This window comes from Talaromyces proteolyticus (genome assembly GCF_021365285.1).
Source record: "Talaromyces proteolyticus strain PMI_201 chromosome Unknown BGW36scaffold_3, whole genome shotgun sequence".
Classification (NCBI taxonomy): Eukaryota; Fungi; Ascomycota; class Eurotiomycetes; order Eurotiales; family Trichocomaceae; genus Talaromyces; species Talaromyces proteolyticus.
In genome coordinates this window covers 2966683-2989504 of record NW_025764279.1, presented here as the reverse complement: position 1 = coordinate 2989504, position 22822 = coordinate 2966683, and the positions used below count along the sequence as shown (strand labels likewise).

The window sequence follows — 22822 nt, the reverse complement described above, 5'->3', positions numbered from 1 at the left end:
TCCTTGCCGGCTGGCACTAAGCCCAGAGAGGCTTGGGGCCATCCGCAATGGGGCCCCTTGGCAAACACCGGGCAAATGACGGGTCGCCGTAAGAAATTGCCCTAACCCGAATCCATGGGTTGCGCCCTTGTTAGTCCGTACTGCCCACAGTCACTCACTACATACGCGGTGGTATTATTACCATATTCAATGTTGAGGCGAGTGTGACCGATTTACCGTTCATGTTTTGCAGAAGACATTTGCATGATGGAAATAACATTTCTGCCGTGGAGAAGCACCAAACGCTGCAGCCAACACTGAAACCTCCCCGTGGCTAAAGCCTCTCTCTCAGCCGTTTCAATTTGTTGCAGATGTCTTGAATCCGCTGGTATCAAATCAGCCTGCCGTTGACACTTGCGCTGCGGGAGTGAACATCGTATTGAATGCACCGGCCCACCCGCCTTAGTAGTATGTGCGTTTTGACATTTCTGCAGTCATGCGCCATTTACGATCTGCGCCCACTACCGTCATGCCATTATTGTGATCCATCCGCTGCAGGCAACAGATAGCGGCGCTAGCAGGCCATCAAGCTGTCAACTGACGAAGCAGGGCTAATATATAACTATAGCCTATCTGACACCTGCACCAGAATAGAAAGGGAGAGCAATGACGCCGGATATGCAGCGAAACCCAGTTTCATTTGCCAGCGCCCTTATCAGAGTTGGAAATACTGGCATGCTGCAGTTGCCGGCTTCTTGTCGAACGTTTACTTTGCCTTATGGCTTTGACCCGACGACTAGTGGGCCATGGCTAACAAGAAAACTCGAAACAACTCGAGGGAGCCTGTAAACAATGACCCAATAAACTAAAACAAGACACAAACAAAGAGAAAAGGGGCAAAGAAACCGCCACAGCTCCCAATGCTTGGGCAGGTCTTATCCACGGGTAACCATATTCTTGTGCTGAAATGGAAAACCGGGTTCCGCCAGGCTTGGAAATGAGACGTCGACCATTCGTAGGCAAAATATCCAAGAATGAATGCTGTCATAAACACATATTCTGAAGTGCGTGTTATGGAAAAGGAGAGTGGACTTTAACAATGACTTCGGGGGCACGACGCACCGGTGAGGGCATGTCAAAGGAAGAAACATCCACGGTGTAAAGCCCTGTTGTCATCCAATCCAGAAATCAAGCCGGTTCTATATGGTTAAAGGCCCGCGCACTCCCTTGTTGTACAGGGTATGAACGAACAAGGCCCGTATGACAAGAACTCTTGATGGCCCCAAATCCTGAAGATGGGCAATTGGTGGGGCCAAGGTCTTAGTTCGTGCATGAAAATGGTTGGATGACAGTCAAGCATTTTGTGCACGCGCCGAATCAGTCATACATTAGGTACCCTAGATACATGATTAGGGCGGTTGTAGTACCTTTAGTCGCCAACGGATTCCTGTATTTTAGCGAAATGTCTTCGAGAAGGAAAAAAGGTCCCCATCTCTAGTATTAATAACAGTAGTAAGAATGGACTGGTTTCGGGGGAGGGTAGATCATAAACCCTTCCACTTTTTGATAGAGTCAAAGACAAATCAGATCGTGTGGAAATGTAAAGGATAGGCGCGATTGACAGAATTTGACAGAATGCTAGTCATAATTTAGGGGTTCGCCATTCTCGTTAGCGGCGGAAAAAAAGAGGACGCGGCATCGAATAATGAATTTCGTTGTTTGTTTTCTTTCGCCTTTCCTTTCTTTTTTTGATGCATGCATCTAATTAGACCGGCGCGAATTGATCCCTGCCAAGGCGTGAGTCGCCATAATTTAGTAATGGGTAATTAGGCTATCCACGAAAGGTAATGGAAATTGGAAAATAACCACAGCCGAGGCAATGCATTATTCGCCAAACACTAAATCCTCGCCAAACGCTAAATCCTCATCAAATCCAACATATGTCGATCTCGATGCTCGATTGATTGCAAAGGTCCAAGGGTGCCACAGGCATTTTCTATTTTTGTGGGCGGCTATTTCACAGCTAGGAAACGTCGCATGGACCACCGATTCATGCATGCATGGTTGATTCCAAAGTTCTCTGTGTACGAGATCTGCATTATGTACTGTTAGCGAATGGAAAATGATCATATGACGGAGGGTTATTGCTGTGTATCGATGTTATTGAATGATTGTATTCCTTTCCGGCCAAAGTGCGCCGGCCGCAACTATTATTTTGTATGATTGCCACCACACATAAAGACACGCTTCAAGTGGCGCTTTTGCATGTCACCAGGGCTTGTCCAGCCACCGCCAGAGAGAATCCTACTACGGTCCTTTCCTTTCCCCCACGATGACATGAACAGGGGTGGCAAACTTGAAGAACTCCCTGTCATGGTGGCTGCGAACCAAGCCTAACCAGCATTGGTCAATGTCTGTTTTTATCATGCGCGTCAAGGCCGTGCGGGTGATCACCTTCCCTGGATCTACCCGGTCACCATCTTTTGCTCGCGAAGAGGACTGCAGAATCATGCAGACAAGGGCATTAAGTCCTTAAGCCATTGACTAATGCACGAAAGAGGCGGCAAGCGGACGATGGACATTATTGCACGGCGATTCTCTCGGAGTTGGGTCTCAAACCTGGTCGGGTTAAATTTGCCCGTGTCCATGCATGCCATGGCCCTCCGTCAAGAGGCGCCAGGCTCTCCCAATCAGCTCTCCCATCGCTGCTTTTTTCATCTAGGGACTAGTAAAAATAGATGGAACAATCCCGCTAAGGGGATAAAAGGGAGGAGGGAAACAAGACAGCAGAGCTAATATCTGATCGTGCCGTACCCAATATTCTGGTTGTCTGGCTGTCTGTCGTTATGGCTTTGTTGGAGGGATAAACGCTATGGCTGCAAGCGAGGCCGTTTAAAGCCCCCACGGCTCCATCCTCGATCATTGTTGGGCTTTGGCTTGTCAACGAAAGAACCGAGACGTTTCAAATGAAAGGAAAGCCAACAGATGCGGCAGCGCCTAGTTTTATAACCACTGGACCACAACCGGCAGTCGCTTCTGCCTCCAGCGCAATGCCGCCTGCTCCCCTCAGCGTCTGCCACGTTGACAGCTACAACGTCATCTGCCACGCTTGCGGCTGCGTCTTACTTGGAAGCATCAGACTAGGACAGGAGAGAAGAAAACAAATTTTGACCAGGTACTCTATGATTTGGCTTCTTGTACAGGCGACCAGGTTTACCGGCGGTTCAGGGCTAATCTGACCAGGTTGACCTCTGCCACCGGCATCAACTGATGAACGGCAGAGTCTCCAAGCTGACAAAAAGAATAAGATCAATTGATAGTAGAGGGGCCAATGCTGTATTGGACAACAGTAAAAGACTACGTGTAACTTCCCCAGGTGCCGCGTCGCTTGGCAGTGTCGCTGAGTACGTGTACAATATACATGTAGGGATATAAAGGGTGCAGTGAGTGAGACATAACCGAGATACAAGAAAAGGCAGCCGATGTCTCCACGTAGGAACAATGCTTACAAAGGTTGCAAGCCAGAGTGCAATCGTGAAAGAAGAGGCACGCTCAAAGCAAGAACGATAATATGTACTTGTATTCTTGTAAGAACAAGGGGAAAGCGTTCATTGGTTATTCCAAGTCTTAGCGCCCAAATGGGACTAGCGGCAGCCGGCCGGCATTTGTAGATGTCCTGAATTCGACTCGCGCAATTGCTTCTCGTCTTGACGGCTCGCGAACGAATACATAAGCTGAGCATGAAGCCATATTGCCCTTCAGTGCCTTGCTCCTGGAGCCTTTCCCCCCAGATTAGCAGTGCGACAGGGCTCTTTTGATGACCGACACCGTGGAGGCTGTCGTGGCCAATCTGGTTAAACAAAGCTTGGCATCGGGCCGGAGCCAATACCAGGAGGCGGAAGGGCCGCCTTAGCCTTCTTTCGAGCTTTCTCCATCTCTACGACTACTTTCTTCCTCGCGGTCTCCTGCTTGAGAGGATCCAGTCCCAACTTTTTGTATCGTCATGCCGCCTCATGACGATGTGAGAGTCAATTCAGACTCAGAGGTCGACCCCGGCGGCCTGTCCAATGGAGTCCCCGCCATTACAGACGAGCTGAAAGCCAGCGCCCTTGGTTCGCCCGCACCTGGGGAGAATGAGCCCAACCATGCATCTTCGCCACCGGTCAAGCATGAGGCCCAGGCGCGTTCTCCTATCAAGATGGAGCTTGGTGATGACGGTGTCACCACCAGCAATATCGGAGGAGACATCACGCTCAAGCAAGAGCCGGGGAAACCCCCCAAGCTTTCTCGCAGCGCCTCTCAGAAAGTCATTTCTCGCCCGCCGCAGCTATTCGACCACCTACCAAACAGTGCCAATGAAGCCTGTCAAAGTTTTGAAGTTATCAAGGCTTGTATCTATTCGAGCAAGTATATGGGGCATACAGAACATGCCATGGAATGCGACTGCGCAGAGGAATGGGGTAAGTGCATAAATTTTCCTCAGTACTGATCCTGAGTATTATTTTCAACATTTAGAGAATTCTTTCCAAACTTCACCAGAGGACTTTCTCTTCTGTTTCTAATTGCCTATTTATTGGTGGCGCAAATACTGACTTACATCACAGACGGTGAACTAAATCACGCGTGTGGAGAGGATTCAGACTGCATCAATCGAGCAACAAGAATCGAATGCTTGAATGATTGTGGCTGCGGCCGTGACTGTCAAAACCAACGCTTTCAGCGGAAAGAATATGCTAATGTGGCTGTCATTAAAACTGCCAAAAAGGGCTTTGGTCTTCGTGCAGAGACTGAAATTAAACCTCATCAATTCATCTATGAATATATTGGGGAAGTCATCAATGAGGCCAACTTTCGACGTCGGATGCTGCAGTACGACAAAGAAGGCATCAGGCATTTTTACTTCATGTCGTTGAACAAAGGGGAATTCGTCGATGCAACCAAAAAAGGCAACTTGGCACGTTTCTGCAACCATTCATGCAATCCAAATTGCTATGTTGACAAATGGGTCGTGGGTGAAAAACTTCGCATGGGTATCTTCGCAGAGCGACACATTCAAGCTGGAGAAGAGCTAGTCTTCAACTATAACGTTGATAGATATGGAGCGGATCCCCAGCCCTGTTATTGCGGTGAACAAAACTGCACAGGTTTCATAGGTGGCAAGACTCAGACAGAGCGTGCTACCAAGCTGTCTAATGCAACGATAGAAGCTCTTGGTATCGAAGACTCCGAGGATTGGGATATCGCAGTGGCTAAGAGGCCTCGCAAAAAGAAAACCGAAGAGCCCGATGAGGAATACGTTGAGAGCGTACAGCCCAAGTCTCTAGATGAGACTGGAGTAACAAAAGTTATGGCTGCTTTGATGCAATGCACTGAGAAATGGATCGCTGTTAAACTTGTGGGACGTATTCAGCGCTGCGAAGACGAGCGTGCCCTTAACCGTGTTGTGAAGATGCATGGTTATCGAATTCTTAACTCACAGCTCAGTCAATGGAAAGACGACATTAATGTGGTGCTACAGATTCTTGAAGTGCTGTCCACGCTACCTGCACTCACTCGAAATAAGATTATTGACTCCGACATCGAATCTACTGTTCAAACACTAACTACATCGGATGACGAACGAGTGGCAAAGCAAGCATCGAGTCTTCTGGAGGTTTGGTCTAACCTGGCCGTTGGCTACCGGATCCCGCGTATGAAACGAGACCCAACAGCAATAACCCCGCAAATAGTCAGTCAATTTGAGAGACGTGAAACTGCAACAGGTGACAATCATAATCGATCAAAGTCCCGAACACGATCAAGGTCTCGCTCCATTGAGCCCCCCGTGGACCGGCTGCTCAAGCAAGAGGTGGATTTGGTGGGAGAAATATACCTCATAATCGTGGTCCTCGATTCCCACGACCTCCTCCGCTTCCGCAAGGGTGGTCTGAGAGGCTAGATGATGATGGACGAACGCTATATTTCACAGCAAATGGCCACTCTCAATACGAGAAGCCAACTCTCCCGGTGTCGGAAATGCCGGCTGCTGGCTCTCTGAAACGAAAGCACTTCAAAGAAATGATTGATAATATCATGGACTCTCGCGTGGAGACCCCACGAGACAAGACGAGCACGCCGGGTACTCCCCAGCCGCAAAAAGCAGACTCCAAGAAGGAGTCATGGAGATCTTATCCGGAAGAAAAGCAAAGGAAAATATATGAAAACACGGTAAGCATATAGTCGTATGTACAAGTTAACCCCAATGGCACTGACGAGCTTATATAGATACACCCCTACGTGAAGTACGTGGTAGACAAGTTCAAAAAGAAGCTCCCTAGGGAAGATCTGAAGCGTTATGCTAAAGAGGTACGAGATTCGGAACAAAGAAATGAACCCTTAACTGATTCCATCCGCGCAGGTTGCAACAAAGCTGGTGGATTCTGATTTCAAACATGATCGGGTCGAGGATATCAATCAGGTCTCGGAGAAACAGCAGCAAAAAATCAAGAAATATTGCAAGGAATACTTTGAAAAAGCTGTGTTGAAACACCGGGCGCATGAAAAGCGAAAAACGGACAAGAATCAACAGGATGATGGCAAATCAAAGGATACAGATGATCTGGATCAATCTAGATTAGAGACACCGCAACTTCAAGATGACCCTTCAATTCCAGCCGATAACAAGGAATTCGAGAGTGATGGAGATGGAAACCGAAATGCGTCTGATTTTCACTACAACGGCAAAAAATCACCGACGTCCGAGCAGGAACCACTGACAAAACGTAAGAGGGACGACGACACGGGGGTTGAGAGCGGCAATGCTTCGCCGATGAAGCGACAAAAATCTTCTACACCGTTGTTAGAACGACAGTCTCCCCCCTCGGAGGGACTTGACGAAGACGAAGAACTGCCGCATTCCGGCCTTGCTGCTTCCCATCAAAGCATTGGAGTTGTACAATAACTTTTAATCATCATCTAATTAGATATTGTGTCCACGTGACTCGATTTGCAATATTTATATTGTGGTTTCTTGTGGAGCGATTTGCGAAGGCTCTTACACCCATTTCGAAATCCGGCACACGCTACAGTTGGCCCAAAGGGATCTCCACTAGTGTCTTATGATTCATCTCGTGTTCTGTATGAGCAACCATGGAAGCGTGGCTAAGCACTGTCAGTTGTGACTCGTTATGAGTCGTCGCCCGTATTGGGATTAGCGCGGACCACTTGGTTGCGGGGTGCGAAAAGTCACCGCCACCATGAGAATTCCAACAGCAGTATTATAAAGCTGTTGAAAATTTCAGACCAATTTGTCGTTCGACAAATTAAGAGTGAGCGCTTTTGAAATTCGCTAGCAACTGCAGAGAGCGCAAATACTTCTCTGTTCCAAGTCACAACAGCCCTACTGTATCTCCATCGGCCCAGAACTCGCCTCGCTTGCTCGTTCACTTCACAGACGTCATTTTCGATCAAGATAAAGAAGGAAACATCAGTGCCAATATGGCTGTTCGTGCCCAATTTGAAAACTCGAATGAGTAAGACCACCTAGTTCATTTTTTATAGTCTGCGATTGGGACTCGAAACCTGGTGAAAATATTTCGTTGCTCAATTCTAACCATGCCTTCTAGAGTTGGTGTCTTTGCGACATTGACAAATTCATATGCCGTGGTTGCTATTGGAGGTTCAGAGAATTTCTACAGGTAAATACGCTCTACTAATAGCGATTCTTAATACCATGAATTAACCCTCGTACTGTGTAGTGTCTTCGAAGCCGAATTACAAGATGTCATTCCCATCTGCCATGCCACAATCGCTGGTACCCGAATTGTCGGCCGACTGACTGCTGGGTATGTATGAATAATTTTCAAACTCAATTCTGTGACCCAAGCTAAAAGAAGTTCTCTGGCAGAAACCGCAAAGGTCTCCTAGTACCCACCTCCACAACAGACCAAGAGCTGCAACACCTCCGAAATTCGATACCAGACACAGTTAAGATACAGCGGATAGAGGAGCGATTATCAGCATTAGGAAATGTGATTTGTTGCAATGATCATGTGGCGCTTATACATCCTGATTTGGAGCGAGAAACGGAGGAAATGTGAGTCTAGAAAAATTTTTTCCTATTGATCTATTGTCTAACATCGTCATCAAACAGCATTGCCGATGTTCTCGGCGTCGAGGTTTTCCGCCAAACAGTAGCCGATAATGTCCTCACAGGATCATACATGGCACTCTCCAACCAAGGAGGCATCGTTCACCCCAAAACCTCTATCCGGGACCAAGACGAGCTGTCATCGCTACTACAAGTGCCACTTGTGGCCGGTAGCGTCAACCGTGGTAGCCCCGTCGTGGGTGCGGGTATGGTCGTCAATGACTGGCTCGCCGTCACAGGCCTCGACACGACAGCCACCGAGCTTAGCGTTGTCGAGAGCGTTTTCCGTCTTGGTGAGATGGGTGCCAAGGGTCTCGGAATGGGTAATGCGAATAAGGAAAGCATCGTGGAAAGCTTCTATTAAAGAAGGAGCAGTAATGATAAATGGTGAAGGAAACTAAAAGGCGATGTGTTTTAGTTGAACATGTTATGAGATGATGCCATTTTCTCTATAAGACATACTCTTTTTTCATGGCTTCATATTGTGTATGTTCTTATATTAAAACTAAATAGAAAATACCACTCACGAAGCCATGCAAATGAAAATTCGAATAGAGAGAATAGGTATAAGCTCGATATTTGCTCTCATATCAACTCAAGACCTAGTCAATCAAAGCAACATATAACCTCCCGAAAACCAACTTTTCTTGACCTACACTCAGCAGACCATGATACAAGAGGGTAGGGCACACAAAAGTAATTGTCGAGTCAAACCAAAATAATAGAAGATATATGAAAAAAGAGCAAATAGACCCCAGAAAGAACCAATTCAATAAGAATACAAGAATAACTAGGCTCAGCGATAATCAAAAGGAACAAAAAAAATACAACCGGCTGATTGAAATCAAACCTTCAGTGAAACAAGCTAAATCGCTTCGAAAGCGCATGCAATACCAAAAGGATCATGTAAGGAAATCTTTTGATTATTTCCCAAAACAGAACGTAAAGGGGATCACGAAGAAACCAATAACCAAACGATGAAGATATCCACCCAACCAAAGATGCCAAAAACAAGAGGTTTGCGAAGGTATTGTGAAATGAGGGTTCTCAATTGTACAGGGAATCAATGCAAGAAGAAAGCATGAAAAAGACGGCTTCACCCTTAAGAGTATCGTTTCCAACTTCTTTTAGTATCGTTGATTACGCTGTGAATTTGATGAAGGAGGCGGGGCAGGCGGAGGCGGAAAGTAATACGGAGGTGGTGCATGTTGATATTGAGGCGGTGGTTGATGAGGTGATTGGTGGCCTGGCAGGAACCCAGGAAAGGCCCCAGGGCGAGTAAATTGCACACCTGGAGGCGGAGGTAACTGGGGAGGGCCTCCTCCGCTTGTGAAAGGGTCGGGAAGAGTGTGGGAGGTAGGAAAAAATGGCCGCGTCTGTGTTCGAGGAAAGAGGAATGAAGGTAGTTCTGCCGTCGTCTGACTGGGCTGTGGCTGGTTAACAACAGCCGGAACTGAAATCGGTTGTACACTGCTTGCAGCATCTGCCAAAGCGAATAAAGCTTCGGGGAATCCCTCTTGAGCACCGGACTTAGCCTCAGTGACGGCATCCACAGCTTGCAGTAAAGCCTGAATTGGATCAGGGCCAGTAGGTATCGACTCTTGGCTGATTTCTTGCATTTTGACTCGTTGGATGAAGTCATCCCAACCACTCTTTCCTAGGTCAGAGGCAGCGGCACCCGACGGTTCTCGCATATATTTGGAATTGTACCCTCGCTTGAATCGGGGCTCATCACGGTATAGGAATACAGGCTTATAGTTGGTGTCGCTTGATTTCTGATCACCATCCGCCACTTCTGTTGGTTCGGGCCGGTCGAGGTCAGGCTGTGTTTGTTGGTTAATGAGAGACCTCTGAAATGCTCACACGTTAGCGCTCACCTCTGTATGCTCGTCGTCTTCTGCATATTTAACCCCTTCTACCAAGTTCATGTAATCACCTTGAGCAGCATAGAAAAGTTCCTCTTTTATATGCGAAGCATTTGCCTAGGTTCGTTAGCACTGTGATCAGTAAATAGTCTCTAAACAATATTGCCTACTTGATATCGCTCTTGGATGATGGTCTTCTCAGCCTCAAGCAGTGTATTCGCCTCGCCAATGCGAAGATTGTATTCATTCAATAAGATCTCCAACCTCTGTTCTAAAGCGAGATCAAGTTCCGCCTGTACCTCTTCATATTCAGGTGCTTTACGAAAGACATGTTTGTCTCTTGCCAAGCGATTTTGGGTGCGCCCTGCCAGAACATTGAGAACAAGACGTTGTGTTGCTGCAAGCCGCTTCCAACTTTGCTTTAACTCCTTCTGGCGGTCGAGAAGTTTTTGACTCCCCGGGCCGGGTGAGGGAGAACGCTCAAATTCGAAATCCGAATCATCTTCACCTCGTCTTCCACCTTTTCCCCCTCCACGACCACCTCGTCCTCTTCCGCGATTAGACCCACGGACCGGTGCTCCGCCTCGAGCTGCACCGCGGCCTCTCCCACGGTTACCACGAGCGCGACCACTGTTTCGACCACGAGAGCCTCTACCTCTACTGTTTGAGGTAAACTTAGTCTCATCCTGGTTTAATGCCGCGTTATCAACATCTTCATTATTTTGAGAGACTGTTGATGACTCCGCTGGGAGGGGTTTGGCCGAAGAGTTAGCTTGGAGATTCTGTGAATCTTCACTATCTTCGATGGTATAGGCCAAGCCGTCATTTGAAAGCTTCCTCACTGTTTCGTCATCTTCATGCTTTGGCTCCTTCAAGTCAAATGAAGATCCGGGGACCTCTGTCACACCACCTTGGTCTGTATCTTCAACCTGGCTTCTGCGCCCACGAAGAAATTTAGACGGTGATGTTTCTGAAGTTGTCTCAGTTAACTTTTGATCAGGAGCATTTATTGATGAGAAAGAAAAGTTCTTGTCAAGGATTAAATCATCGTGTTCACTCGATCTCTTAGAATCGACAGAATCAACAGACGGTTGTTCAGCTACAGCAGTATATCTGCTTGAATTCTTCCGTGTGACAGTCTTGGATTTATTTCTCGGAAAATTACCAGACGATGATGCCTCTTCAGTAGAAGGCTGGCTGGATAAATGAGGGTGTGATTCAACGGAGGAAACTGAATTTGCACGAGTCTTGATTCTGGCTGAAGATCTTGTGGGTTTTGGTGTTTCAGTAGTTGGAACAACCTTTTGGCGTTTTGAACGAGGCTCTTGTGATGCACCTGCATGTTCTTCTACAGTAGGTTCAGATTTTGAAGCAGCCCTAGGAGCTTCTTGAGAATTGCTCTCTTCAGGTAAAGTAGGATTGGCTCTAGATGTAGTGATGCGAATGCGAGTGCCACGGCGCGCTGTGACACGAGCGTAGCCTTGGTTTGAGTTTTCTGATAGGAGAATTAGTGAGAATATTTCACCGGTAAAATGCTACTGAGCTGCAAGAATCTTACCGGATGCAGCGGTGTTTTGCGAGCTCGAGCTGCGAGACGCGTCGACTTTACGTTTGGTCCCCGCCATTGTTTGCTTCTAAAAAGGGCCAAGATCAGTAACGAGGATTGCTAAGCGATGACTCCAGAATATTGGATTCCAGAATGGATGCGAGCAACGGTGGTTTGTGAAGCAGTCAATGGATATCAATCCAGAATTGGACGATGATAAAGAGAGCACTGAGATGATTGCGGGAGGCCCGGAAAAGATGCAAATATGATAGACTTGTACTTCAATCGGGAATTATAAAGCCATAAGTCGATTGGCGAGGGTATTCACCTCGATAGGGCTCAGAGAATGACTGACGAACTGGCCTGGACTGAGGGCAGAAATCACACCACGTGGGTGGAATTTGCTCCGAGTAAATTAAAAGATTACTCGACAATACCAGTCGTCGTCTCAAAGAGACTGTAGAAGATGTCGAACGAGTATTCATCGACAGGCTGCATAGTTTGATGATGATAAAGTGGGCAAATAGAAACGACAGATGACGGGCTTGATGTACATATGCTAGTGTTGATGCGGGCGGCTGGGGCAAACAAGAAGGAAGCGAAAGGCAGACATAATGCACGGGGCTAGCATGGATGATACAACACTAGCAATTTTCTTGGAAACAACATTGCTGGGCTCTATTCGCCATGAAGGAAAAGATGGAGGTCGAACTTACCAGCTGGCTCTCCCATAGGGAGGCAGGAAGTGACGGGAACAATACCGCGGCCAGATTGTCGAGTAGGCGGCCGAGGAAGGACTAATGAGGGGGCTGGAAGACTTTTCACAGCGGACAAAGACAACAGATAATGAAGAGGGGTTGAAGGGCGTGGCAGAATAAAAATGGTGACAATAATAGCAAACAATCATCAAACCACCAAGAGGGCGAAGGGATTCATGAGCAGGTGGAGCGCGACTCTCTCCCAGATCCGGAGGCCCAAAGAAGGCACGACACAGACGTTCTGGATGGAATCAACCAAGAGAACCAATGACGGCAGTAGTCTGTGGGTTGCCTGGGGTAGAAGCGATTGCCAGCAGAAGAAACGCGAGGTGCATTGGAGCTGACAGTAGATGTCGTAAATAGAAGTAAAAAAGACAATTAGTCTGTTCCGAATGAGTATGGGACGCTGCAGGATTTGTCGGGTGGCGCCGGCGGGTGCGGTGTATTTCCCGGTAATACCGTGACCGTACCGTGAGTATACGCATTGCATGTGTATGCCCTTTGTATGTCTGCCCCAACAATGAACCTTCGTCTTGTCCTGTCCTCTCAGAGAGTGCATGTATACTTCGGATGGCTCGGGATTTACAAGAATTTTGGCAATCATCATTCTCACACAGGTTTGTGGTGAATGCGCACAAGTAAACTGGTAGGTCAACGGCCACCTCTCATTTCGAGACTTCATGTGGTCCATACTTGAAAACTGTCGTGTTTCAATTTATTGAGATGTTTCATAGCACTAGAGATAGAGTGCTACTTTTAGTTACAGTAACACTCCCGTTTTAGAAACGTTTAGAAAACGGTTTTATGAGCAATTCGACCTTCTTTGTGTCCATTGACATCAAGCAATTAGAAAGACACCTTTGAAAGAGATGCTAATACACTACACATTCATTAAGCAGAATATCTGCAAGTCAAACTCTGAGTATCTATTGTTGATCAACAGCCTTTTGGGGAAATGGCTCTTTATAATATACTAATACATTCCAATATCCGTATATTAATTACTACTAATGAAGATCAGCTGTCAATACGCACTGGATCGATCTATTGAAACCATCGAAAGTAATAAAACCGCCGCGATACACTCTATCGAGTTGCTAGCACGTCCCAAGTGGGCCATTGAACCACATGGACTGCATAGTATATGATTATTACATCCAGCAATAAAATCCATTGATACATCATAATTATTATTATGAGATCTAAACATCGAATAAATAGTCGTTGCAATTTCTCAAGTATTTCACTCAATACAGTCTTTGTAATTATTGAGCCTGCCACTAGGGGCACCTGCATAGGGTTGGGAAACAGTGGAAGATGCTGGCTAGCGATGATCTCATTACTCTCTGCCGAGTCTGTACTAACCCTCCTGATTAATGCGTTTTGAGGACCTGCAGCAGAAGTGAGTATAAGCGCAGGGCGGGTTACCCTGGGTCTGTCGCCAGCAACAGCAATATTGCTCTGTCTGTAGGGGGTAGTCCTTCGCTGAGCGGGGTCGGAGTAGCAAGGCAAAATTTGCATAGAGCCAAGCCAGCCCATACGGAAAAATGCGTGAGGAAAAAAAGAACGATGATAGTAGGAAGAACCAGAATGCATAGAAGTCTGGATCTCTGGAAGCTTGGGGCGGGATTTCCCACCAAAGTGGTTTAGGGTGACGTTAGCGAGGGGAGAACCCGACAAGGCAGCGACCGCCTTCATCATCGTATTCAAGGTCCTCTCTAACCTTCTCCCGCTCTCCCTCATCTTCCAGCCTACTCTTGCATTACATCCCAGTTCTCCAAGCACTGCTCTTTGCCCGCTGGAAATTTTCTAAACCTGACGATCTTCCCGGCTGGCACACGATTGACACATCCCCCGTCTTAGCCGCTTCACTATCCGTAGTGGCGTCAAGATGAAGCTTACGTTCAGAGTATGTCGAACCCGCTTCAAACTCCATGCGTCGCCATCTCTATGTGGACTGACAAGATTATATCCAACAGGATCTCAAACAGCAGAAGTTCACCATCGAAGCTGAGCCAACCGAAACAGTAAGTGATGCTTTGGATCTTACTTGGAGACGTCTGTTCGCGCCATTCGACAAGTGCGGGGTTAATCGTTGTGTCATGAATAGGTTGGCCAGGTCAAGGAAAAGATTGCCCAGGAAAAAGGATGGGAGGCTTCTCAACAGAAACTGATTTACTCCGGTGAGTCTCTGCAAGCGAAAAAGCCGGTTTGCTTTGACCGCCAGAATCTGACCTCAGATAGGTAAAATTCTACAAGATGCGAATACTATCGAGTCGTACAGTATCGAAGAGAAAGGGTTCATAGTATGCATGGTCTCGAAGGTAAATCCTCAAACAGCATATTTAAAGCTTAATCGCCTCTTGTTAACTTGTTATTAGCCAAAGGCCGCACCCTCCGGAGGACCGTCAACACCGGCCAAGGTTGCCCCAGCAGCCACTCCTGCAGCTCCCGCTCCCTCTACTGCCCCTGCCGCCCCCCAAGTACCATCTACACCTTCTCCAGCTGGTCAAGCTGGTCAAGCAGCGTCGACTGCGGACCCCGCCGCCGACCCCACAACCTTCAATGACCCGTCCGCTTTGGCCATGGGCCCCCAGGGCGATGCCGCCGTCACTCAAATGGAAGCTATGGGCTTTCCCCGCGCTGACATTGAACGTGCAATGAGGGCTGCCTTTTTCAACCCAGATCGTGCCATCGAGTACCTTCTCAATGTGAGTCAAGTCGAGGGGTTTGTTAGTAGAAGGATATGCTAAGTCAAATATAGGGTATCCCAGAAGACATTCAGCAAGAGCAACAACAAGCCCGGGCGGCGGCAGCTTCTCCCGAAGCTGGAGATGCCTCTCCAGCTGCCCACGTGCCTGCAACAACCGGTGGTGAAGAGCCAGTGAATCTATTTGAAGCCGCAGCACAGGCTGGTCAAGGTACTGGAAGTCGCGGAGCTCGTTCTGGTGGTGCTGGTGCTGGTGCTGGGGAAGCTGGAGGGTTGGGCAATCTCGATTTCCTTCGAAACAATCCTCACTTCCAACAACTACGTCAGCTTGTCCAACAACAACCGCAGATGTTGGAGCCTATTCTCCAACAGGTTGGAGCTGGAAACCCACAATTGGCCCAACTCATTGGACAAAATCAGGAACAGTTTCTTCAGCTTCTGTCAGAAGATATTGCCGAGGAAGGCAATGAGCTTCCCCCGGGTACTCACGAAATCCGTGTTACAGAGGAAGAGCGTGATGCTATTGAGCGAGTAAGTGGGCTCTTAAAGGCATATTTCACCATAAATTCATACTGATTATTGCAGCTTTGCCGTCTTGGTTTCTCTCGAGACTCAGTAATTCAGGCTTATTTTGCGTGTGACAAGAACGAAGAACTGGCCGCCAACTTCTTGTTTGAACAACCTGACGAGAACGATGAACAATGATATTGACGGTCTTAACGTTTCTGATGGTTTTCTTTTCTTTTCCTCATCAATAATGCCATTAATGCTAAAGATGAGGCTTGAACTGTGATTTTATTTTCACTTCCTCAGATGATCCTATCTAAGTTGCTTGGTGACGATCTTAACCCTACTCAATCAAATACCGGCTTGACACGCAGTTCCAAAAAACCACATTCTCCCTCCTTTTCTCTTATGAACCATGAACGTTCCGTCGTTTTCCGTGCCAGCACTGTTTTTCTATCAAGACTCCTAGCGTGCTTTTGCTCATCATTACTTCGAGTACACCTTTTTCCTATGGTCGATTCTGCCTAGTTTTGCAACTACATTGTGTATCTAACACCCTGTGCATAGTAAGGATTTTCGATAATGGCTTTTCCTATCACGCAGACTGTAATTCTACCCCCTTTTTTCGGTTATTAGAAAAAGTTGAAGAATAAAGCGGAATTATGGTGCAGCGTTTGATTACCGACTGATCATGTCACATGTTCGCGAGGTCGATTGATATGCAAGTATCATGGGACCATTTACCACATTTTATAGTAGATAAGCCAGGTCACACCTACATAACTTGAAATAAATGTCGTAAGAGCTGCGAATTATATTATGTTTATGTTATCCAAGATGACTTTTCTGGCATGGCGTCAATCATCCTATAACTAACGATCATACCGTCCTAGTTACATCCCAAAATATAATAAATAATTTATGAGAAAAAATACATACTCTCTGTATCTTGCAGATAACGCGAGATATTGAAGAAAGAGGAATAATAAACAAGTGAAATATATTTCCCTTTCCAAAATAAACCCAACAGTCCCCCAAACATTTATATTTATAAAGACAGCGAGAAACGAAAATAAAATGATTTTTCGTACCTTGATGGCGTTTCTTAGAACTCGGCACAGCCGGTTCGCACGACAGCCCAGACACTCAGGCCCCGCCGACCAAAGACTCTGGCGATTGTAGGGAGGAATCCGTCATCTCCTAAATCGAGGTCATCGAGATTCAGATGTTGTTTGTATGTCCACAATTCTTCCATCTGAATCGGCCGGTCAGCGGCAGTAGTAGTAGAACCAGATTTGGTATAAGCGTCGAGGAAGATTGCAGATCGAGGAGCAACAAGGAAAACCAGGTTCTGGTCGCTTTGTTTTCGGTTTGAACGGGGTTTATTCTCGCTGCATTGTGGAACAGCTCCATCGATCCACTCAATCATCTCCAGTGGGCGCATGCCCATTAGGTCGCGGGTCTGGATGTTCGCTGGCAAACTGCTGTTGTCGCCAAGTAGCCACAGTGGCGGGGAATATGTCTTCCACCAAAACACCGTAACGTTCGACCCTGCTTTGTATTCGTTTTGGGTGGTGGGTAGTTTGGATGAGATAATCGAGGGCATTGCTAATTGAGTAGGTACGACGCCACCCTGATGATAGACGCCCATTAAATACCCCATAGCTGCATTGAACAGGAGCCATGAAATGAGAAAAGGGCGTGACCTGAGAGGTCTGATACACGTTAAGAGTAGTGGCACACATGGCAATAAAAAGCGAGGTTCTTGATGCGGGAAGATCGAGAGAATCATTGTTGCGGAGATTGCGGAGACTGCTCGTCTGTTGTAGAGAGATACTGATACTCGTGACTTCATAAACGGGAAAAGCACAAGCACAATAAAGGCTGGCCCTAGAAGTTGCGGAAGATTCGCGAGTAAGTGATGGTAGTGGGAGTGAATACCATGGGTCGCGAGGTTGATGCTATTAGAATTATACAATAAATTGTTTAGAGGAGTGATAACCGGATGTCGAATAGCTTCTGCTAGACTTGATGATCGGTAGAAAGAGCTATCGATAACAATGGCGATTGCTGTGAAGACCGCACCGAATCCGACTAGCACTGCGAGCGAGAACGGCCTATTAAACCCGGGGTTAGCTTATACTTCACTGGTCAAAGGTCATGTGGAATACTAACTTGCGATGAAAATGTGGTAGTAACTGTAAACCCGGGGCTAAAAGGAAAGCTGGGAATGTGATTCGGTTGAATACACCTAGCACCGCTACTAGCGACAACACCACGCAGGAGAAAAAGGCGGAATGCTTCTATACCAGAGATAAGAAAATGTATCAGCAGGTGCAGGAAAAAAGGGAAAAAGGGCCGGTCTTCCCACTTTGTTCTCGATGATGCGATGAATGAGGACCAGTCCCCAGGCAACGAGTAGAGTCTCCAGCGAGTTGGAGAAGGTGTGCGTCTGATACGTCCATGTGACATAGGAAGAGGCCACCAGGACGACAGTAGGCACGCGATATCGCGGTGTCGGAACCAATTCGTAGATAGCCCAATCCTCAAGCACAAAGCTCAACACAAACATGCCAGCCCGTAGAAGATAGTATATCAGCTCGGAAGGAGGACTGCCCTGTCCCATTTCGTTGTAGAACCATTTCAAAAGGTTCATCGGCCATCCGTAAGCCGGCCATAAGGGGAACACGCTGCGGATTGGGTTGTCTGAAGTAAATTCCCAGGTCAAATGTGATGGATAGGAATATACGCGCCCTAGAAAAAAACATGCAACAATTGTTGTTAGCTATTTGTTGCGTAGAACTCGACCGAAGGGTGTCGCGTAGATTGCGCCGCAGGAGCCGCGCTTGCTTGCGCTTGCTGGTCGCGCAGGCGCAAAATATAGTCGCAAAAGGATATGAAACTATACCTGCAAATACTTCCGGGCCTTGAAAATGCTCATCTGGATGCAGATAGCTCGGAGACAGGGCAAAATATATCCGGACCAGCAGGAGCAGCAAGTAAGTACGTCTCCACATGGCTGGATGATTTGGGCGTCGAGAAGGTTTGCAGTGTCATCAACACAAGAGACATAGCGCACCCACTTGCTGGGCATATGGAAATGAGAAAAGGGGAAACATCTGGAGCATGGCTTCGCTCTTGTGGTTTGGTAGAAGTCAAGGGGATTTTGCAAGAGGAGCTACGTATTATTATTTAGAAGGGGGTCAGACTTGTCCCGATAACCAAACCTAATCAGCGCGCGATCATTTGCCAGGGCTGAGACGCGTTACTTTGGCAATAAATAATTATACTACAGCAGCCACCAGGCATCGTGCATGTTCCAGAATAAGGCTCCAGCATATATATGATACTTTGGAATCGGGAACAATCATCACGCAAGAATTATAATGGGCAACATGGGCTTGTCAAACGCTTGACGTTGCAAGATGGATTCGTGTTTGCGCCATAAGAACGGGGACCAAACAAAAACACGCTGAAACCGACAGGAAACGGGGGACAAACCATATGATTGACAATGGAGATGTCATCTGGGTGTAAAGCATCAAACGGTGTTGCTGGTATGATCCGATGAGGGGCCGAAAATGGCTAAAGCTGCTGCCTGGTGATTGGCCTGGGCTGAGTGCGGCGGTGCCAGCCTGTCGCTGCGGCTACGCGGGGGTGATGTTGGCTTTGTCGCTGTCCGATTTCTCAGTATCGACATCGCTCGCAGTATTCTAAAGTATTCTAAAGCTCCAGTCTTCAGTCTCTTTTGTCGGACCCTGCTGCCTTGACCCTTGTCGGTGGGTATAAGACACCTCTATTTCCGCACATTGCATTGCTAATCCAAGGCGGAGAGATTTCACCACACAGACAACTCATCCATTTCTACCTCTCACTGCAACTATTCATCCAGGTGCAACACATCGAACATGTCTTCCGAGGACGTGATCAAACTCGCAAGCTCAGATGGAGTCGAGATCACAGTCGGTAAGTCGAGACGCCCTCCATCACATGTACCACACTTTGGGCCGCCGTAACTAATCGCTATTTAGAGCGAGTCGTCGCCGAGCGCTCTATGCTCATCAAGCATCTTCTCGATGACCTTGGCAAGACTGAAGAGGCCGTGCCTATCCCTAACGTAAACGAGTCCGTTCTCAACAAGGTCATCGAGTGGTGCGTCCATCACAAGAACGACCCTCCCAGCACCGACGAGAACGAAAGCGAAAATAACCGTCGCAAGACCACGGACATCGACGAGTGGGATCAAAAATTCATGCAAGTCGATCAGGAAATGCTTTTTGAAATCATCTTGGTATGCCCCGCCACGGACCAGACATGGCAAATCAAACACTAAATATGACAACAGGCTGCCAACTACCTCGACATCAAGCCACTTCTCGATGTTGGCTGCAAAACTGTGGCCAACATGATCAAGGGCAAGTCACCTGAAGAGATTCGAAAGACCTTCAACATCCAGAATGACTTCACCCCGGAAGAAGAAGATCAAATTCGTCGCGAGAATGAATGGGCCGAAGAGTGAGTCTCAGATGCCTTCATCATATGCTAGTACTGACTTGGGATTTGTGTTTCTTTCTAGCCGATAAACAAAAATTGTCTTCTGTGCTCTTCAGCCGATCTTGGTAATGACCGTTGAAATGAGGGTTTATCGCGGGCATCGGCGGTTGATGCGTACGCTTGTTTTGTTTTTTTAACATTAATGACTGGCGTTATCTCCTTACAATATTATATCGCTTTAAGGGCTGGTTTCCTCTAGTCATGTCTTTCCTGATTGCGTTGTCGTGGACGACTTCTACCAGTTAGATGCCAAAATTACTTAAACACTTCACCAATAACAAGTTCTCTCAAGATAGCGTTGCAGTATGTGGTGCTTTATTTGCCAGTATTCGTAGTACAAATTCTCTAATATGCGTTAAAACAAGCCCGTGTTGTCATCTGTTAAGTGTCAGGTTACAACATATCTGCTTGTATCGCAGAATATGCCGGTATTAATGCTCGTATAAATTCAAATTACATCGTTTATGATTTCATTTCATGACCAGGACTAGAAAGGGTCCATCCTAAGAGTTTTCATTACTATAGTCTGAATCCTTTACGAGGATGATAGTCCACGCATCCTCCACACACAGAGAGAGCCCTCGACGCCATAATTCATTTCATATTTTGTTTAATACCTGCGCCACCCATTAAGAAATGAGAACTGCCGCAAGAGAACTTTATTGATATGACCAATCAACCCGTTGCTGGTTCCGGATGGAAAGAAAATATTGCGTGGGTACGGCATTAATCGACATAGGTGTAACGCAAATAGAAAACCGGGCCCATCATTTCATCAGCCACCTTTTTGGGTCAAAGACAGTCGAACTGGCGAGGAAAAAGCGAACAGATCGAGTCAATAACTAGTCGAGATAAAAAGGGCTCCGAGGATACTGCAGGAAAATTGACGAATTTAGATACCCAGACGGGTCTTGCGCCAGTGCCTTCTCTTGGCGTTGTATCTGGAAAAGAATGCAGTTAGCATATGTTTGGATTGAAGTGATGGTGCTGCATTTATGAGGGCTGCAATAAGTGCTGCTGAGATTCGTGTGATTTCTTTTATCGAATATCCCTTGTTTCACGTCCTTCTTGATAGAGCACTTATCCCGGCTCGACAAACAGCACGCAGGCGAGGTGAATTTACCTGATGGTGTTACCAGTCCTAAGACGGATCCATTGAGGAATGGGACGGTTCTGCTTCTGGGCTTTGGCAAGCTTTTGCTTGGTGCGGAAGGACTTTTGGCTCTGTATTCAAGAAAAAGATAAGTTAGCACGCCATTCTCTGATTTGATTTGCGCCGAATTAATTTGCGTATTGATGCTGCGAAGCCTCATTATATAGAGCAGGGAGAAGTTCGACGTACCGGCATCTTGATGGGCTGTCGTGCTCGAGAAACTGAACTTGATAGTTGTCGTGGTCGCTTGTAGAGCCTTTTGGGCGGGTAAATTTTGTGTGGGTAGGGCTTCGCTTCATTATAGTCACGTGATATACTTGGCGCTATGATTTTGCACTCGACCTGAGGGCGGGCGGGATTGGCTGGACGGAGACTCCACCTATGGACAGATCTGTATATTTTGATACTGTAGTGTTTGGTAATCATAACTTTGCACTTGCTACGAACATCAATAACAGCATTCTCGACAGAGCTGCTGTAAGTTTTGGTATTGGTATTTTTCCTCATTATCAGCAACTTGTAATCGGTGTCTCATTAAGTTCCGACCGTTAATTAATCATACTGACTCACCCCTCGTGGCGAATCATGAATTTAGAATAATTAATTATGAAAATTGCTTCGACTTAGCCTGCTAGTAAGCAATCTTCATTTTGCCTGATACGAATACGAGGATATGGACTGATCAAGTTAGTTAACTTATAACACGAGAACCGCAGCTTAGTCATAGTGATGGATGCCTGGCGGCTTTCCTGTTGGGGCAAGCTATTCGGGCATCTAACAGGCAGATCAGTTTATCATTTGATGCTATCAAGTTACATCCATGTCCATGACTCACTCACCGGCAAGGGGTCTTGGACTCAAGCAGTTTACCGCTTACGGGGAACCAATAATTAAGGCATACATAACGTAGTTCCGCTGCCGACCATCACCAATCATTATTTAATCATAATATGACTATGCGAGGGTTAAACGAAGAGGCTCGACGAGGATGTCTTATCTTCCCCACCGGGGTCGTGCATAAATGTTAAATGCGAATGCGAATGCGAATGCGATTAAAATACGTACGGTACTACAACAATGAAACAGATCCGCCGCTAACCGTATTAGTCAACGGTTGCGAGTGCTTAGTAAATTTAGGGTTAGCGCCGCGGATTTATTTGCCATAGAAAGACGGAGTACGGTATGATACGGCCGTATGTGAGTAGGTACTCCATAGATCGCAAGCCTCAAGATTGACAGCATGCATTTACCAGTCAACCTAGTAAGAAGTCCAACAATCCATACGGGCAACTTTTCTTCTGTGCTACTGTGCAGCTGTGTACTCGTAGCATTCAATATTAATATTTGTACGGTCTATTATTGTGTAACCTGCTACAACAAAAATATTTATGATGCTGTACGTATCCGGAATCCGTACATGGATATTTGCAGCGAAGCTCTACGAAAGCTTACGTAACCTCGGGTAGCCCAAAACCCGGCCCCGCCAGTCAAGGCGCAGGAGCGAATCGCCTGCCAGTGTGCAACTAGGGGTACATCACGGCAGCAGGTATACATAACTTATCTCGGAACTTCTCCCATCCGGGGTTGGTAATTATACGAGTTATTACGAGTAGGATCTCGAC

General features: G+C 46.9%; 9 protein-coding genes across 9 annotated transcripts; 4 read left to right on the top strand and 5 right to left on the bottom strand.

The window, feature by feature from the left end:
• Positions 1-3982: 3982 nt before the first annotated feature.
• On the top strand, positions 3983-6919 carry BGW36DRAFT_395203 (SET and WW domain protein; the record flags this gene model as incomplete). Its single annotated transcript, XM_046218012.1, has 5 exons — positions 3983-4439; positions 4584-5781; positions 5826-6186; positions 6244-6324; positions 6377-6919. 5 exons carry the CDS (start codon positions 3983-3985, stop codon positions 6917-6919), a joined length of 2640 nt encoding a protein of 879 aa, XP_046075969.1.
• Positions 6920-7455: 536 nt separating this feature from the next.
• On the top strand, positions 7456-8471 carry BGW36DRAFT_289567 (putative translation initiation factor eIF-6; the record flags this gene model as incomplete). The annotated part of the gene is made up of 5 exons (XM_046210680.1): positions 7456-7490; positions 7584-7655; positions 7716-7802; positions 7865-8053; positions 8111-8471. The coding sequence occupies 5 exons, from the start codon at positions 7456-7458 to the stop codon at positions 8469-8471; spliced, it is 744 nt and encodes a 247-aa protein (XP_046075968.1).
• A 763-nt stretch (positions 8472-9234) lies between these two features.
• Positions 9235-11597, bottom strand: BGW36DRAFT_356700 (uncharacterized protein; the record flags this gene model as incomplete). Its single annotated transcript, XM_046213806.1, has 4 exons — positions 9235-9930; positions 9985-10089; positions 10143-11467; positions 11531-11597. 4 exons carry the CDS (start codon positions 11595-11597, stop codon positions 9235-9237), a joined length of 2193 nt encoding a protein of 730 aa, XP_046075967.1.
• Positions 11598-13307: 1710 nt separating this feature from the next.
• On the bottom strand, positions 13308-13973 carry BGW36DRAFT_373171 (uncharacterized protein). The gene has a single exon (XM_046215561.1). It carries the CDS (start codon positions 13870-13872, stop codon positions 13363-13365), a length of 510 nt encoding a protein of 169 aa, XP_046075966.1. The 5' UTR covers positions 13873-13973; the 3' UTR covers positions 13308-13362.
• A 194-nt stretch (positions 13974-14167) lies between these two features.
• BGW36DRAFT_395201 (XPC-binding domain-containing protein) lies at positions 14168-15691 on the top strand (the record flags this gene model as incomplete). The annotated part of the gene is made up of 6 exons (XM_046218011.1): positions 14168-14185; positions 14256-14303; positions 14387-14485; positions 14658-14987; positions 15041-15517; positions 15572-15691. The coding sequence occupies 6 exons, from the start codon at positions 14168-14170 to the stop codon at positions 15689-15691; spliced, it is 1092 nt and encodes a 363-aa protein (XP_046075965.1).
• Positions 15692-16287: 596 nt separating this feature from the next.
• Positions 16288-18669, bottom strand: BGW36DRAFT_373166 (putative alpha 1,2-mannosyltransferase Smp3). The gene is made up of 4 exons (XM_046215560.1): positions 18402-18669; positions 17865-18247; positions 17669-17796; positions 16288-17610 (listed from the first exon to the last, which is right to left on the bottom strand). Exons 1-4 carry the CDS (start codon positions 18508-18510, stop codon positions 16599-16601), a joined length of 1632 nt encoding a protein of 543 aa, XP_046075964.1. The 5' UTR covers positions 18511-18669; the 3' UTR covers positions 16288-16598.
• Positions 18670-19401: 732 nt separating this feature from the next.
• On the top strand, positions 19402-20012 carry BGW36DRAFT_424856 (SconCp; the record flags this gene model as incomplete). Its single annotated transcript, XM_046220027.1, has 3 exons — positions 19402-19459; positions 19525-19784; positions 19839-20012. The coding sequence occupies 3 exons, from the start codon at positions 19402-19404 to the stop codon at positions 20010-20012; spliced, it is 492 nt and encodes a 163-aa protein (XP_046075963.1).
• Positions 20013-20390: 378 nt separating this feature from the next.
• BGW36DRAFT_373155 (uncharacterized protein) lies at positions 20391-21412 on the bottom strand. Its single transcript, XM_046215559.1, has 2 exons — positions 21171-21412; positions 20391-20988 (listed from the first exon to the last, which is right to left on the bottom strand). The coding sequence occupies exons 1-2, from the start codon at positions 21358-21360 to the stop codon at positions 20840-20842; spliced, it is 339 nt and encodes a 112-aa protein (XP_046075962.1). The 5' UTR covers positions 21361-21412; the 3' UTR covers positions 20391-20839.
• Positions 20391-22142, bottom strand: BGW36DRAFT_373154 (uncharacterized protein). The gene is made up of 3 exons (XM_046215558.1): positions 21892-22142; positions 21390-21834; positions 20391-21271 (listed from the first exon to the last, which is right to left on the bottom strand). Exons 2-3 carry the CDS (start codon positions 21705-21707, stop codon positions 21167-21169), a joined length of 423 nt encoding a protein of 140 aa, XP_046076029.1. The 5' UTR covers positions 21708-21834; positions 21892-22142; the 3' UTR covers positions 20391-21166.
• Positions 22143-22822: the final 680 nt, after the last annotated feature.

Coding starts and splice junctions, on each gene's coding strand:
- BGW36DRAFT_373171 (XM_046215561.1), bottom strand. CDS start 13,872: ATGCATTCTGGTTCTTCCTACTATCATCGTTCTTTTTTTCCTCACGCA.
- BGW36DRAFT_373166 (XM_046215560.1), bottom strand. CDS start 18,510: ATGTGGAGACGTACTTACTTGCTGCTCCTGCTGGTCCGGATATATTTT. Junction 18,248..18,401: donor AGGCCCGGAAGTATTTGCAG/GTATAGTTTCAT, acceptor GTTTTTTTCTAG/GGCGCGTATATTCCTATCCA. Junction 17,797..17,864: donor ATCGCATCATCGAGAACAAA/GTGGGAAGACCG, acceptor TCTCTGGTATAG/AAGCATTCCGCCTTTTTCTC.
- BGW36DRAFT_373155 (XM_046215559.1), bottom strand. CDS start 21,360: ATGAGGCTTCGCAGCATCAATACGCAAATTAATTCGGCGCAAATCAAA. Junction 20,989..21,170: donor AGGACTGGTAACACCATCAG/GTAAATTCACCT, acceptor ATTCTTTTCCAG/ATACAACGCCAAGAGAAGGC.
- BGW36DRAFT_373154 (XM_046215558.1), bottom strand. CDS start 21,707: ATGAGGAAAAATACCAATACCAAAACTTACAGCAGCTCTGTCGAGAAT. Junction 21,272..21,389: donor GACAGCCCATCAAGATGCCG/GTACGTCGAACT, acceptor TCTTGAATACAG/AGCCAAAAGTCCTTCCGCAC.